This window comes from Narcine bancroftii, chromosome 11 (genome assembly GCF_036971445.1).
Source record: "Narcine bancroftii isolate sNarBan1 chromosome 11, sNarBan1.hap1, whole genome shotgun sequence".
Classification (NCBI taxonomy): domain Eukaryota; kingdom Metazoa; phylum Chordata; class Chondrichthyes; order Torpediniformes; family Narcinidae; genus Narcine; species Narcine bancroftii.
Window position 1 is genome coordinate 70,372,329 of NC_091479.1, and position 17,410 is coordinate 70,389,738.

Consider the following 17,410-nt stretch of genomic DNA (forward strand, 5'->3'; position numbering starts at 1 on the left):
AACGGATCTTGGTTTTTGCTGTGTCTGTGGTTTCGGGGCTAATGTTCTGTGTGCCCTTTCTATTTCCATTCCTTCCTGTATTTTTGGCATTCCCAGGACTTTTGGGATCCATTCTTTTATAAATTCTTTCATATTTTTGCCTTCTTCATCTTCCTTTAGGCCCACTATCTTTATGTTATTTCGCCTACTATAGTTTTCCATTATATCCATCTTGTGAGCTAAAAACTCCTGTGATTCTTTCTTTTTTATCACTTTCTTCCAATTTTATTCTTGTCATTCACTTCCATTTCTACAGCCATTTCTCATTCTTCCACATTTTCTAATCTTTTCCCTATTTCTGTCATGACCAGCTCTAATCTATTCACTTTTTCTTCTGTACTTTTCATTTTTCTTTTAATTTCACTAAATTCTAATGTCAACCATTCTTTTAATGCTCTCATTTGTTCTTGAAATTTTTAAAAATCTATATACTGTCCATCTATTTTACCTTCTATTTCTCTGTGCAGAGCTAGGTCTTCTTCTTCTTCTTCTTCTTCTTCTATGTCTGCACCTGTGTTTGTGTCTTCTACTTCTTTTCTTTGTATCTGTGTCTCTTCTGACTTTCTGACTTCCCTTTCCTGTCGCTTTCCTCTTCCAGCTGAGAGCCCTGGTGTCGGGCATCCCTCAGCTGGTCGCACTGTGTTTGCTCACTCCTCAGCTGGGTCCCCCTCCCGTCGGTGTTCTCTTTTTCCTTAGCATGCGCAGTTGCGTGCTTTTATTTGGCTCAGAGAGCCATTTTTGCAGTCCAGTGGTCGGGAGGTCGCGACTCTGTGGGGTTGTCACCAACCTTGGGGAGCGGGCTCTTTTCTCCATGACGACTCCCTGTTCTTCCGGCGTCTTTTCTTCTTTTTTTCCCGTTGTTTTTACTTTTTCCTTCTTGGGTGCCATTTTCTTTCTTTTCTCCACAACTTTATCTTTTATTTGTTATGTTTTGTGTTTCTTGAACTTTGTATTTTCTTCACTTTATTTCTTCTTTTCTGGAGAGGGCTGGTATTCTCCTACCGGCCACTACTTCATCACGTGACTCCTCCCTGAGGGACACACTGAGGCATGGTGCAGCTAATGCAAGGGCACTGTGGGGAAGGACCACAGTCCTCCCATTACCGGGCATTGACGGACTGAAACCAAGGAGAAGCCCCTTAAACAACAGAGGGGGGGTGGGGGGGAAGTATCAACAAGGTACCACAGTGGTGGCAATGGTGTAAATAGAAATGAATGTAACAATGTACAGTGATGGAAACAAAACTGAAGGTGAGAACGGTTTTCCTTTTGTAAATAATTTATTGTGAATGAAGTATATTTTTTGATTTAAAAAATCTTTACGTCTTATGGACACTGCAAGACCTGCTTCGTTCCTCCAACATTTTTTGCCTTTTAACTGGAATATATATAAAGATCAATTGATTCCAACCACAGCTGTGATCTCCCATGCTACTCACTGCAACTGGCCTGTCCTGGCTGTTTCTGACCTTATAAAAGTTGTTAAATGTGCCCTATAGGAAATGCAAGTGGTATGCATACATTTTGTGGACTAGGTATATTTTATTACAAATTTTGTGGAGCTGGTGAATTCTGGTTTTTCTTTTAGAATTGTGGGCAAAAAAATTGATTGCAAGTTACATTAAGGGATGCAGCATGAATAAACAAAACCTTGGACAAAGAACTAGTTATCGAGCTCATGGAAGAGACTGTGAGCAAGTGGAGAGATTGAAAAACAAAACTTATGACAAAGGCACAATAGCTCCAAAGCAATTCAGAATCAGGGAGGGATGAGAGAAAAGTCCGCAATTAGAATAGCGGATCTTCGAAATTCTAGAGCTGAATAAATAAAGTTACTAATGTAAACAAGTCCATGGAAGGACCTAAACTCAAAAATTAGAGTGATAAAATCAGGTTGTTAACGTGAGTCAGTGTGAGCAATGGTGACGTATTGAATTCAAGCAACTGGCAGCCTCAAGCAATGGGCAAAAAAAAAATTGTGGAAAATATATACTGTTTAAAATTGGTGGAGCTCACCGTTAGTTCACTAATCACACAACACACAATCTCACGTAACCAGAAAATTCACTTATCTGGTATCTACCAATCCCATAGGTGCCGGATTCCAGAGATTTTATTATCATAATAACAGGGCTACAGTCAGCATAGATTTGGATGAAACATTTATGTAAGCTGGTCTTTGAATCTGATCCAGAAAACCACTGGGATAGCCTTGTTCAATGACTATGAAGTACACTCACCATATCATGTATCCAGCCGTCACCTTTAGTGAAGTTACAACATGAAGTAACTATTTAGTTTCATTGCAATCTAATCACAATTCAGGCATGAACCAGACAATGCATGCATGTCTTTGAATGATATTAATAGTCTCATATTTTTAGTCTACTGGTAATTTTGTTACTTTATACATTTCACAAAATAAATATAGTTTGCAACTAATATCTTTTGAAAGCAAGTCTGAAGCTATTTAAAATTTGGTAATGTATTTATAGGTTGATAATAATAAACAATAAATTCATCAATTTGGGCAAGATCTTTAATTAAAATAAGCAGGTGCAGAGCTCTTTAAAGAACTTACCAGGTATTTTTCCTCCATAGCAGTTAACAAAGAGGAACAATTTAAAGAAATTAACCACCATGGTTTATATTCCTCAAGTCTCCGGACTTCTTCTGCCTTGCGTCTGTATTGGAAATGGTTACTCTTTACTGGGGTCAGCCCAGTTGTATGCGATTTGTCTTGACTACTTGGCCGGTTTATTTGATCTCAATTACATAATAGTAAAGTTCAGTGAACCACATCACATCATGAGTGAGTCAGTCCTCCACGTCCCTGGCCACTTTTCAATTTCTTTGTGTTAGATTTACCTTGTCGATCACACTTGCTTTGTTCATCAGTTGTAACTACAACAGCTCTTAAAAGTAAAATATTCTAAATTTGTGATGTGAAGAACAGGTTCGGCGGGTCCAAGAAGCAACAGGTCTAAACACAAGTTGATCACAGCAAAGATCTGTATTCACCCGTGGGGGAAAGTCACAACAGGAATCGCATGTGTTAGGCCTGGCAGAGGTACCAGTGCACCCAAAATAGGTCAGGTGATGTATTCTTTCAAAGGGGCCATTGGCAAAGTGTGTGCTCACATTGTGTGCTCTTGATCTGGATAGGCAGATGTAATAGCTTTTAACCAGGCTCCCGCTGGAAGGAAGGCATCACATTAAAATGATCAGAAGCAGCGCCTGATGGCCTGAGCACTTCCATCTGCTGTTCACCCTTGCAGTGAAAACGATTTCCAGTCTTGAATCATCCAGCTGATACGTATATGATTCCAGTTTTAACACCATAAATACCTTTTCAACAGCAGCCTAACCTACCTGTTAAATCACCAACCTGGCAATTTAAAGGGATCCCACCCCTGTGATGACGTGATAAGTGTCCCCTTTCTGTTTGAAGTTCCAGAGTAACCAGGTGAGCCATTTCCCCTTTCAAATAGGTGGAGGAGGATGCCCGGGTCAGTTTTACTGGGTTCCCTAACCACCTCCGAGGTAGATTTTGAGCAGGCTTGCCCAGTTCAGCCCTTTCAAATTGTACTGACAATAACCACGCTAGCAGTGCGAGTATAAGACACCTTTAATAAACTAATATGTACACTGAGAGGTCTTGTCTCTCTGCAAGACGAACCTGGAAGGCTAGACTGTAGCTCTGGACTGCTTTATATACAAGGTTACTGGGATGACCCCTGGAGACCTAGTGGTGTAATTACATATCACCACACAAATAGCCCTGTCTGTACCCGGGTCTTCAACCTAGTAAATTGCCCAAATAACCCCATTTTACAAGGCAATTTGAAAGGGGGAATTTTTATGTAACAGGATACTGCTGTTTAGATAATATTCTGACAACAGATCTCAGACCTGCCCCTGCATGTTCTGGCCTGGTAAAGTTCCAGAATCAGCCACCTGGGTACATTGTGTATGGATGTATCAGAAAGATTGATTGTCACCATTTGTTCTTTGAGCTTAAAATGGTAAACTTTCTATATACTGTGCCAATATTTGGAGAGTGATCTATTCAGGAAAAATAATTACTATAGCAGCAAGCCAGTATCTGCAAGGTAGTGAATAAGTGGCCTTTTATGGATCATTCACCATTGTCATTTATATAAAAATGGAGAGGATTTAAATGGGGTAAAACACAATGCTGGTGGAGGAACTCAGCAGGGTACTTTATAAAGTGAAGATAAAGATGCATTACCAATGTTTCGGGCTTGAGCCCTTCATCAAGATTAAAATGAGCAACTTTCTGTTTTACCCTTTGACACACGCCCAGAGGCCACATATGAGCCGCTGATAACCAGCGTCCAGTTGCCAGCTAGCCTGTGACCAGCTTCTCCCCGCTATTTATGGGTAGTGGTCTTCTCCCAAGTAACTTGGCCACTGATGGAGTGAAGCTGAGCTCCCCAACACCCTCGGTGTGGGAGCTCCCGTGGCAGCCACGCCACTCTCTGTGCTTCTATTCCTGCCAAATGCAGGCACCAACAGGATCTGGAATAACAGTTCATGCTAATGAGCCCGGCATCTGCTATCTCTCGTGTTTCACCAATGGCATCTGCGTGGACCCTGCTTTTTTTCATGTCTCCAGCGAGCACATTTTTTCACAAACTTCCCTCCTGAATTCATCCCACCCCTCTGTCCTTATAAAGTTCCCCTATCTACTATCTGATTAAGTAGCCTTCAGCGCCCTGACCTCATACCTCCCTTTGAATCTGAATATTATATCTTGTACGGTAATGCCAGGGCCCTGGGTGTATTTTTTATCTTAAAGTTACTAACGTCTGTATTTAGAAATGATCTTCCTTGTGGATAACAACTTTGTGCTCGCTGTTTTGTAGTTTGGGAACTAATCACCGTTGTCATTTCCTGACCGCATTAGCTGTAATATCATGAGTAAACAAACAGCGAGATGCATGTGTGGGTGGATGGGTGAGTGTGTGTGGGTGGGGGTGTGTGTGTGGGTGGGTGGGTAATTGTGTGTGGGTGGGTGAGTGGGTATGTGTATGTGTGTGTGGGTGTGTGTGTGAGTGGGAGGGTGGGTGTGCATGTGTGGGTGGGTGAGTGAGTGTGAATGGGTGGGTGTGAGTGGGTGTGTGTGAATGGGTGTGTGTGTTTAGAGAAACAATCCGCTCAAAGACTGTCTGTAACCCGTTCTCATTCCTCCGGCAGAGCATCATTGTCTATGAGTGGATTGTTTCTCTAAACCTACTGAACCTACAGGTACAGCAGAGGTAAGGGGGTGTCCCGCCTCTGCGCTCCCCCCGCCATGGCTGGTGTACGGACTCCGACTGCTGGCCGCTCCCACAGCATTGATTTCTGAAGCAGAGGTTCAGATCCCCACCCCGATCATCCAATGTGGGCGGGGTCTGCACCGATATAATATTGCGGCTTGACCTTATAATGGTCTGGGCGAAAACAAAATGCACAATGGAGGCGGCAAAGTCCATCGCTCCTCAAAACATTCAACAGACTAAGTTGTCCAAAACTCCCAGCCACTTAAAGAACCTCCACCACCTTGCTCACAGCCTCCTCTCACTGCTGTCTTCAGGTGGAAGGTACAGGAACCTGGGCCACGTTACAGTGCCTTACCACAAAAAGGACTGTGGTATCTGTGAATATTTCAGATTCATTGTCAGAATTCTTTGGCTTGGCTTCACGGACGAAGATTTATGGAGGGGTATGTCCACGTCTGCTGTAGGCTCATTGGTGACTGACAAGTCCGATGTGGGACAGGCAGGCACGGTTGCAGCGGTTGCGAGGTAAAATTGGTGGGTTGGGGTTGGGTGTTGGGTTTTTCCTCCTTTGTCTTTTGTCAGTGAGGTGGGCTCTGTGGTCTTCTTCAAAGGAGGTTGCTGCCCGCCAAACTGTGAGGCACCAAGATGCACGGTTGGAGGCGATATCAGCCCACTGGCGGTGGTCAATGTGGCAGGCACCAAGAATACATACATGACATCACTTACAACCCTGAGATTCTTTTTCCTGCAGGCGAGGCAGAATCACCACCTACTGGTAGTGCAAAAAAACCTACTTAATGTAGACATGAACAAATAAATGTAAACAATACAGAGAGAAAAAAAATCAATAAAGTGTAAAAGTAAGAGCCCTTAAATGAGTCCCTGATTGAATTTGTTGTAGCTGGTTCCTGAACCTGGTGCGAGTTTTGCGGCATCGATATCTCTTTCCTGATGGTAGCAGTGAGAACAGAGCGCATGCTGGCTGGTGTGGATCCTTGATGATCGCTGCTGCTCTCTGATGCCAGCATTCCCTGTAGGTGTTCTCGATTCAAAGGCTTTGCCTGTGATGTCCTGGACTGTGTCCACTACCCTTTTCAGGGCTTTACACTCCAGAATATTGACCAGCTGGTCAACACACTTTCCATCTCACATCTGTTGAAATTTACCAGGGTTCCTGATGTCGTATCACACCTCTGCAAACTCCTGTTATCTTTGTTATACTTGTTATCTTTCTATCCTTTGTATTTGTTTTCTCTTTTTAGTTTAACATATGTTATTGCAGGGTTTATTTTATAAAGGACCTGTTCAGCTGCAGAAAGTAAGAACATTATCAAAGTCAAATCAAAGCTCAAATTTGTTGCCAGAGTACATACATGATATTGATATCATATACAACAGTGGGATAATTTTTCCTTCAGGCCATGCACCCACCCACTCACACAAACACACACCCACCCACCCACACACCCACCCATCTACATATCGGTAATTGTAAACTGTATTCAAGAAGATATATATACAAAGAGAGAAATGTAAACAAAGAAAAAATGTAAACAAACTGACTGTGCAAATACAGTAATAAGGGAATTCTGAAGGAGTATGAAATGGAGTAGATGTCCTTATCATAGCTCCACATAATTTTTCCCATTTACTTTATTTGAAACTTTTGAATTGGTGTTGAATTGCATATTCTTTATTTGAAATGGATACAAGAGCTGGAAGATACTAAAAGTGGAAAAAACTCCACATATTCCACTGGCAAATCTGACTGCTGAGGCTTCTCCAGTTAAATGATTTATTGATGCAAGATTTAAATGTCAAGATGAAAGACTTTTGGCACTGGCAAATCAATTTGCACAGATCTGTCTTTCTATAGAAGAACAAGGTGAGTGTTTGTATTTAGCAGAATCTACTTTAAAGGAAATGAACGACTGGGTCAGCCACATGGAAGATGATAATGAGAGTAATGTTTAGAATTATTGATATGGAAAGTCAAAGTAGACGGCAGAATCTGCTCATTGGAGGCTTATCTAAAGGTATTGAGACTGGTGTGCTTACTACATTTTTCTCTAATTTGTTGCAATGGTGTTTGGAGTTATGTTACTTCCGACACCACCAGAACTTGATGGAGCACACTGATCATTATTGCCTAAGCCTAAATCAGGGCAAAAACCACATTCTGTGGTTATACACCCTCATCATTATCAAACAAAGGAACTACTGATTTGTGAAGCCTGCTGTAAAGGTACCTTGCAATACCAAGGCAAAAAATTTAGAATCATGGAAGATTATTCTCCTGAAGTTATGAAAATCGGGTTGTCTACAGGAAAGTTATGTCGGAGTTATATCAGCATGGGTGGAAGACTTCTCTGCTCTCTCTCTCTCTCTCTCTCTCTCTCTCTCTCTCTCTCTCTCTCTCTCTCTCTCTCTCTCTCTCTCTCTCCAACAAGAATAAGAAATGGTTTGGTTCAGTAGAAGACGCTTGGGAGTTAATTCCCACTCCGACTCCTGAATGATATTCTTTCTTTCTTTCTTTTTCTGTTGAATGACTGCTTTGAACCAAGGATTGAATTTTAATATGTTAAAGGTTCATTCATTTGTTTTTAGAGTTTCTACAGAGAAACCATTGTTATTGCGAGTTGAATTAATCTGGAGTGGTTGGGAGAAAAATTCTACATATTTCAATTGTATTTACGGTTAAATCTATTAAAACGGGATAAAATCTATTTTATATGACCTGTAGCAAATTTTTAAAAAATTCTTATGAGAAATATTTAATTTTTTTGATGTTTATTATATTGAGACAAAACATGGCTTTGGCTTGTTCTGAACATCTGCAGGGGAATTTTATTATTTTGCTTCTGAGTAAGAACATTTAATCTACACTGGGAGATAGTGAGTTCTTAGAATTAATTAGCACATTGTCAGTCTTTCCATCAGCCTTAGGGGGTGGGTCTGGAGAAGAATCGGGGGTGGGATCAAGGGTATTTTTCATTGTCATGGTGCTTAATTGTTTAGATCTTTCTGGTTCCTTCTTATGGAATTGTACGCTATGGTTTAATAAGGCCAACTGCAGGTCAGAGGTCATTGTGATGCTGCATGAACTCGGCTTTGCACATGTGTATTGGGATTTCTGAAATTAGATTTATTTTTAGTGTATATTTTCTATAATTGAGTGATTATGGCTAATCATGAGTTGGAATGTGAGAGGCTTAAATCATCCAGTAAAATGAAGGCAAGTGGGTTCACATTTAAAACAACTTAAAGATAGATTATATTTTTACAGGAGACACATGAGCATGGCAGTGATGTTTCATGCCTGATGTCGTAGTAGAAAGGGCAGTAATATCATTCCTCCTTTCAAGCTAAATCTTGAGGTGTATCAATCCTGATTAATCAGAATATTCCTTTTAGTATACATAACGTTTTGGATTCTAACAGTCATTTTGTTATTGTTTCATGGAAATTACGTCATAAATTGGTGGTTTTTGCAAATGTTTATACTCCCAATGTTGATGATCTGAGGTTTTTGAAAAGACTTTTTACTTCTTTGCTAGATTTGTTTATATTCGCTTATTCTAGGTGGGGATTTCAACCGTTGGTTGGACCCAATCCTGGATCATTCATCTTCTAACCCAGCAACATCAAACAAAACTGCCCTGTCTTTTCTATTGGATTGTGGCAGTTCAGATGTTTGCCATTTATTTTATCCTACCAATAGAGAGTATTCTTTTTTTATCCCTGTTCATCACACTTAATCACGTATTGAATATTTAAAAATTGATAATAATTTAATTTCATTAACTTATTCTTGTGAATACCACAGTATTGTAATATCTGAACACGCCCCTGTAACAATGTCACTGACTCTTCCTAACTTTCCTCAAGATAGAAGACACTGGCACATTAATTCAGTCTTATTATCAGATAAGGTCTTAATGACATTTATGGAAGAACAGATAGTTTTCTTTTCTGATACTAATCTCTCTGTGGAGACACCTAGTTTAGTTATATGGGATACCTTGAAGGCTTTTATATGGAAAATGATTGCATTTCGTGAATGCAAGGACATCTTGGAGATATGGCAAAAAGGGATTGAACATAAGGTCTCTCATTATGCAGATGATCTCTTACTTTACATTTCGAATCCAGTCACCTTCCTCACCATTTGATGTCATTGCTTTCACAATTTAGTCAATTAATGTGCATAAAAGTGAACTTCTTCCATTGAATTTTTCGGCAGCAGTGTGATAATTCTCCTTTTAAAGTTGCTAAAAACCAGTTTACCTACCTTGGTAATACAAATACAAAGAATCATAAACATCTTTTTAAGGAGAATTATCTTACTATAAATAAGTGAAACATTCCCTGACCCATTGCTTACTTTTGTCTACAACTCTAGATGGCCGTATAAATTCTATTAATATAAATATTTTGCCTAAATGTTTATATCTTTTTCAATTTGTTCCTAAATCATTTTTTTTTTAAATTTACTTGATTTGGTCATATATGGATGGGTAAGTATCCTGCCTTAATAAAGTTCTTCTTCAGAGATCCAAAAAGATGTTGGAAGGGCTCCTCCTAACTTTAGATTCTGTTATTGGGCACTCAATATGCAAAGTCTTATGTTTTGGTCCTTCTTTCATAATCATTCTAACCACCCATTATGGGTATCAATAGAGCTGAATTCTGCCCCCCCCCCCCAAATTTCTAATTCAGCGCTTCTGGATCTTCACTTCCATTCTCAACTAAGTTAATTATAAAGTAAGATAGAGAGTCATAAGTGACCCCCATAATTTCTGGAATCCTATATCTGAATTATTATTTGAATAAGAGATCTTATCCATATTCAAACAGGACATGATGTCACACAACCACTGATCATGAGTAGGTGGGGCAGCATCCTTCCATTTCAATAAAATCACATGATAATCCAGTTGTTAAATATTCTATGAAAATTTGGGCACAATTTAGAAAATATTTTGCATTTCATAATTTTTCTCTCAAATTCTTTTGTATCCAATTACTATGATATTTTTCAGAGATGGGGATATGAAGCTTTAAGGATCTGTCCATTGATGGATATTTTACATCATTTGAATTTAACTTGCCCAAATCTCATTATTTCAGATATTTGCATGTCTGGCATTTACTTGAATCACAAGAATCTAATTTTCCAAGAAAGTCTGAATCAAATTTTGTAAATTAGTTTTTTAGTTTAATGCCTTCTCATAAAGGTTTAATATCTATTCTTTAGAGAAATTGTTATGTTTAAATCAGAGTTTGTTAGTTAAAATCAAAAATGAGTGGGAACAGGATTTAAATTTGACTATATCGGATGTAGATTGGGACAGAATTCTTAAGTTGGTTAATAGCTCTTCGTTATGTTTATTACATTTCAAAGTGGTACATTGAGTCCATTTGTCTAAGCCTAAATTGTCTCACTTTTATTCCGATATGACTCCCTGGTGTGACAGGTGTAAGAGATGTGAAGCATCATTAATTCATATGTTCTGGATGAGAAAAATACTGGAGAGAGGTTTTCATACTTCATCAAAAATTTTCAATATAGATTTTTTAACACCAAATCCTTTAGTGGCCCACTTCAGAACAATGGGAGGGAATGATTCTTCTCTGTCTCTCATTCAGAGTCATGCTATCTCTTTTGCCTCGGCGTGTGATTTTATTGAAATGGAAGGATGCTGCCCCACCTACTCATGATCAGTGGTTGTGTGACATCATGTCCTGTTTGAATATGGAAAAGATCTCTTATTCAATTAATAATTCAGATATAGGATTCTAGAAGTTATGGGGATCACTTATGACTCAATATCTTACTTTATAATTTTACTTCATTGTAATTAAATAGTCCGACTTGCATCTTTTCAACATTCTTTATATTTCTTTTCTACCTTTGTTTTTCTTTTAAGATATACTAATCATATATAGCAACTGGCAGCATGCTTGGGTAAGGGGTTTGAGTTTTTCTCCTCTACTATTTTCTTACCTTTTTTCATTATTAGAGTTTGGTTTTCTTAAAGAAATATATATTTTCGACTATAAATTATGGATATGATTTACAATATATGTATGTTAGTGATATGCAGAATGTCTTATTTAGTTTGTGTAACTGTCCATATCATCTTATTGAATTGCACCCTTTTTGTTTGTATTAGTTATTTATTAAAATCAATAAAAATATTTTTAAAAGAAAGAATATTCAGTAATAAATAATGTACAAAGTAAGAGTCCTTAAATGAGTCTCTGGTTCAAGATTTAAGATTCTTTTATTGTCATGTAATAGTTCAGAACATGCAATATTACATGAAACTGCATTCTGCCTGATGTAAGGCAGGCCAAGAGTCACCATTAGTGTCACCTGGTACCCTTTATAGTATAAGAGAAAGAATCAAAAGAGAGAGCCCCTTCAGATTGAGTGTCCATGGATTCACTTCGAACTCCCGCAGGCTCTACAGCCACACAGCCCGTTCGAACCATCGGCACCCCGAGCTCCAGATACAAAGCTCCAACGTGATCAGAAAGCCTTCAGTGCACAAGGCAATGGGAGCCCTTCTTGCCCTCAGCACCCTCTTGAATCCTGGCTCTGATACCTGGCTCCCATGAGCAAGTCTCCAGCAGCCCATAGCCCATGTGAGCCTCCCATCTGTTCGTCACCCGCAGCCTGTGTGGGTCCCTTAGCCACTGAACCCCTCACTGGTTTGTTGCCTTGGTCAACTTCCCTGTAGGGTCATCTCTTTGGCTGTTACTGGTGCCCTGCACCGGTCCGCTACTCCCTGGGTACTGTAACCCCTCTCAGCTGCTGCCAAGCACGGGCTCCGCCATCGTGGGCACAGATCCCACAATTGCAGGATTTCAGTTTTAAAATACCATTGACTCCTTTAACAGGCTGTTTAACACCGTAACGAAGTTCCCGGCATTAGGACCATGTGGCTGAGCCTTTCAGAGCAGCGCTGTGTCTCTGCTCTCCTGGGTCCACCGCACAGCAGCTCCAGCAGCACTGCCATTTTTTTTAGTCTGTTGTTTGGGAGTCTGATAGTTGAGGGATAGTAATTGTTCCTGAATCTGGTGGTGAGTCCTGATAATGTACAATTTATATTACAACAAATCATTATTATTGTTTACTCGCTGACCTCCATTTCTTCACATTTATAATCTTGCTTATTTACAAACTACACTGTGGCCTCACTAAACTCCTTCTCTGCAGTCTATCTGCCCTCTTTTGCTGGATCATGGCATTTAATCCTTTGCCCAGCAACCTCGACTCCATGGTTCCAGAGATTGCGACTATTTTGGACAATTCCTTCACAAGCTTTCTTCCCTTATTACCTTCAGAAACGTTAGGAAAATCTATATCTTTTTGTTTCCAACCTTTCTGACTGCTGTGTCCTTTTTCTCCTTTTGATATGTTTTGAGGCATCTTACTAAGAGTTCCTCAGCGGTAATTCATCAAATAAAACTGGGGTTTAATTTGAGAAGTAGAATGGGAATAAATAAATGACGGTGTTAGAAATGTCAGTTTCCATCAAGTATCATGTCACGTCTCAATTACTTCGGCAGATGTGCAGTGCTTTATCCCTTTGCTGTTGAGTTTAAAGTGACTCAGGGTGGAAAGTGACTCCTCATTCAATTTACTGTGCACAGCAGTCAAATATACTGGATATTGCAACGTATATTTATGTTGCCTTTGGACAATGAAGTGAAAACACTGTTAAATTAATCTACATTGTGTTGTGCAATAGAAAATGGCAAAGTATGTTACTCATCTCTGTTAATGGGTTTAGCTCAGGTTGGGAATCCCTAAAATAACAGCACCAATGTTTCCAATTAAAAGTTTTGTGTATTTATGCTCCAGCAAAGTGTTAGCCTTAATTTGATTAGAAGAAATAACAAGATTTCTCCACCCAGTTACCAAAACTTTCCTTGTTTTCTTTTGCTCTCTCTTTATGTCTCAATAGCCCTTTTTCCACTGGCACTCTGTCCCAGGAAGACTGTGCTAAAGCTGGCATCAAATGATGTCATTTCACGCCAGGGATTAACTGCCTCTGCCCCTACTCATATCCCCGGCGTTTGCTGTTACAGGCGTGCTGATAAAACCAGTGGAAAAGGGACAGCAGAAAGTCACCCACTTCCAGTTGAAGGTAGAACACTCCGATCCCCGGGGATGAGTGGTGTTCAGTAGAAAAGCAATCAGTGTCCCAGTTAAGGGTGGCCCAGTGGAAATGGCACAAATGGCTTCTTATCCTGGGTCACTGCACGGCCAATTAACTGGGATGTCAGTGGAAAAGGGGTTATTTATTACTGAGTCTGTAACCATGAAATTGTGCTACGCAATCCCTTTTCTCCTAGATTACAAGTTTGAATGCAAACCCATAGGGACACATTTTTAGCACAAGTTGCATTTTGGCTAATTGGGAAGTTTGGTGGTGTGTATATTGTGCCCACTTGTCAGAAATATGCTGAGTCAATTGTTGATGTAAATCTACTACCATTGTTGATTTAATGCCAGCTCTGACAAACTGGTTGTCGATGATCTTGCTAATAATAACAGGAAGGCACGTACCAGCCACTCTGAAGGGAAAAGTCGGGGTGGATATTGGATGTTTGCTGGAAGAGATGTAAAATTTTCCAAAAGAAAATGGCATTGCCAGAGGGATTCCTAGCTCACGGTGGAGTTAGGGGGAAGAAGTGGTGGGCGGGGGGTGGGGGGGGGGGGTCAACGAATTCTACTCCTTCGCAGCTTATATACCAAGACCATTAAATATCAGAATGTCTGTCCTTACCCATGTTCTGCCAGTAAGTGGCACAGGTCTTCAACATGTGTGAGGTCACAAGATGAAATGTGTATGTCAACTACACTGGGTCATTCGGATGTAGGATGTGCATTGACTGGCAGCATCCAATTTAGCACTCAGGAACATTAATCTGCATCTGACATTTTAGTGTATTATACCTTGGTATCCCACATATTTTTATGAGTGTAGCCAACACCAATTGAAGCTTCAAGTTCACAAAATTAGAGGGAAGGAGTTGTGATGATAATTGATAATAATTGCATGAGGCTCTGAGCTTAGTGGTTTGAGCACTGGTAAACCAGGGGTCGTGAGTTCGTTCCTCACTGGGGCCTCATTTCTGTGAGGGTCACATGGCAAAGTGGTGATTCTCTATCTTCCTTACGGTAGGCAGTTAAAGAATTTCATGTATGTTACATTCTAAATGTAGTATTATGTAACAATAATGGAACCTATACCTTTATGAAGGTGAGATTTTTCATCGACAGATAATTAAGAAATTCCAAATCCTATATTCTTTTTACCATCTTTAGAGAAATGAGCTTTAATTACATTATATTATTTAAACAATGAAACTTACACAATTTGTAAAACTGAAGTCTTGAATTAGAAAACTTTGTGGCCAGGTTAAAGAACTAATAGATACAAAATAGAGTATTGTAGAAACATTAAAAAAAATTCAAATTGGAATTAGAAAAGTAATTTGCGGGGGGGGGGGGTTGCGTGGCAAGATGGCGTAAGGAATAGACGTGCCTTCCAGTCCTCTTCTGACTCTTTGTTATTGTTTTGTCTATAAGTGCCCGTTGAAACTTTCTAAAATGTTTATAAATAGTTAGAGGTGCTGAACTAGCTTCTAATGGTACAATTGCAAAAAAAAAGTAAAAGAAAACGGCAACAGATTGCTAAGAAATTACATTTCCCGAAGTTATCTGAGCCTACCTGTTTACAAGAAGCTAGGACTCAGCGTGGAATGGATCCAAGAGGAGAAGTGCAGGATTCGGCAATGGAGCTCCGCTCTGTACCGGTAGGGCTCTTTAAAGATGGCGCCCGGCAGCCTTTGGAACAAAGGGCTAGCCGGCCGCGTGTATTTCAATCAACGCCCGCTATGAGCACTGTTACTGAACCTTTGACAGTTGGAACAGCTGGGACACCGCCAGCTGAAGACCCGACTTTAAAGAGACGTCCACCGATTGATGTAGCGGTGGCGCTGCGAAATGCACCACCAGTTGTGAAGACTTCAATGGATCTTGATGTAATGAAGGCTTTTGATGTAATATGGGTTAAGGATAACCCTGACTATCAGTCTTCTGATACTGCTGAGGAGGTTGTGGCAGGGGTTTCTACACATAGTCATACTGCAAGAAAAGCAGTTAAACTAAGAAACAGCAGTTGACTCAGAAACAGCAGGATCCTATTTTCCCTGAATCTATTCCAGTTGATATGCTTATTAAGAATCTTGAATTTAAGTTATCTTCTTCAATCAAAGAGATAGGTAAATTTTTGGTTCAAATTAATACTAAGCTTAATACCTTGGTGGATATTAATACTCAACAGATGGTTGATTATGGAGCTTTTAAGCTTGAAACAGTCAGAAAGGTTGGAAACAAAAAGATATAGATTTTCCTAACGTTTCTGAAGGTAATAAGGGAAGAAAGCTTGTGAAGGAATTGTCCAAAATAGTCGCAATCTCTGGAACCATGGAAGACTTGATGTTTGTGACCAAGGTATAGTTGAGGTACAAGATCAAATACAAGATGTAAATAAAACAATTGAGACTTTACAAATCCAGAATAAAAATTTAGCGAAAAAGGTTGATTATTTGGAGAATCAATCCAGATGGAACAATGTAAAAATTATTGGCTTGCCAGAATATATAGAAGGACCAGATCCAAGAAAATTTTTTACTGATTGGATTCCACGAGTGTTAGGACAAGATAAGTTCCCGGAAGGTTTAATACTGGAATGTGCTCACCGAGCTCTGAGAAGAAAGCCTCTTCCAGGTCAGAATCCAAGACCTGTTCTGGTTCGTTGTTTAAACTATTATGATAGAGAGACAATTTTGCGTGAGGCTATTAGAAATGCGCAACAAAGTAGATCTCCTTTGATGGTCCAGAACAATCGTGTTTTTTTTTAATCCGGATTTGAGTCAAGAAGTTATGTCTCAACGACGTGAATTTAATTTTGTGAAAGAAGTGCTATGGAAAAAAGGATACAAAGCAACATTTAGATACCCTGCAGTATTGAAGATTTTCCAGGATGGATGTCAACCAAAATTTTTTGATAACCCTAAAGAAACTATGGACTTTGCTCAACTGTTACCAATCACGCAATTCCAGGAATGACGTAGTCCTCCACGGTCTCCAAAGAGAGTGGAGACGCAAGATGGGAATCGAATTTCAAGAAGAAATGGAAGCAATGGTGGTCGGAGTGACAAAGCTGATTAAAAAAAAGAAATTTTTTTTTCCGAGAAGATTTAGATAATGATGATAGTTTAATGTGAAATGGGAGTTAGGAGAGGGGACTGGGTGGGCATTATTTTCCAGAAGTTGTCAGCTACGTGTGAGTTATCTCACACCCAATATTTTACCACCTTGTGCGGTTCAGACAGGAGGAGGTAGTTGTAACCTCTTACCTGTTTTTTTAAATTATTTTTTTGGATTAAGGAGTGAAGTTTCTTTTTATTATTTTTTTTTAAATAATTTTCTTTTTTTTTGTTGTAGTTTTAAGAGGGGATAAGGGGAGGGTTTTTTTTCTTGTTTTTTTTTCTCTTTTTTTTTCTCTTTTTTTTTCTTGTGTTGTTGTAAGAAAGGTCTAAATTAAAGTTTGCTTCTCTTAATGTCCAGGGTTTAAATAATTCTATTAAACGTAAGAAAGTATTTGTTTACTTAAAAAAACTAAAAGTTGATGTGGCTTTTTTGCAGGAAACTTATTTAACAGATAAGGAACATTTGAAATTTAAACATGAATGGGTTGGACAAGTTTTTTTTAATTCTTCATTTAATTTAAAGGTAAAAGGAGTGGCAATTTTGGTTACAGAATGAAGAGAAAAATGGTGGAAGATTATTAAAACTGAATTGTACAATTTTTAACGAGGCTTGGACTTTGTTTGATGTTTATGCTCCAAATGCTGAAGATACAGCTTTTGTTGTGGATATGTTTTTATTACTTGGACAAGTAAATTCTAATGTGATGGTTGGGGGAGATTTAAATGTGGTATTGGAGCCTTTATTGGACAAGTATCCAAGAGTAATTAAGCCATTATATAATAATCAACTT

At 39.2% G+C, this 17,410-nt stretch overlaps 1 protein-coding gene and 1 long non-coding RNA gene across 3 annotated transcripts in view; one reads left to right on the plus strand and one right to left on the minus strand.

The window, feature by feature from the left end:
• LOC138745876 (cadherin-related family member 3-like) overlaps positions 1-2,779 on the minus strand; it is a 61,185-nt gene extending 58,406 nt beyond the window's left edge. The window contains exon 1 of the mRNA XM_069903327.1: positions 2,621-2,779. Coding sequence (XP_069759428.1) covers positions 2,621-2,681 — 61 coding nt within the window. The 5' untranslated portion in view covers positions 2,682-2,779. The remainder of the gene's footprint in view (positions 1-2,620) is intronic.
• Positions 1-17,410, plus strand: part of LOC138745877 (uncharacterized) — a 65,661-nt gene that overhangs the window by 42,320 nt on the left and 5,931 nt on the right. The window contains exon 1 of one of the 2 annotated variants that reach the window (XR_011346558.1): positions 14,675-14,760. The exons of the other annotated variant lie outside the window; for it this stretch is intronic. This is a non-coding gene — a long non-coding RNA (uncharacterized lncRNA). Of the gene's footprint in view, positions 1-14,674; positions 14,761-17,410 lie in introns of those variants that run through there. 2 annotated transcript variants of the gene reach the window in all.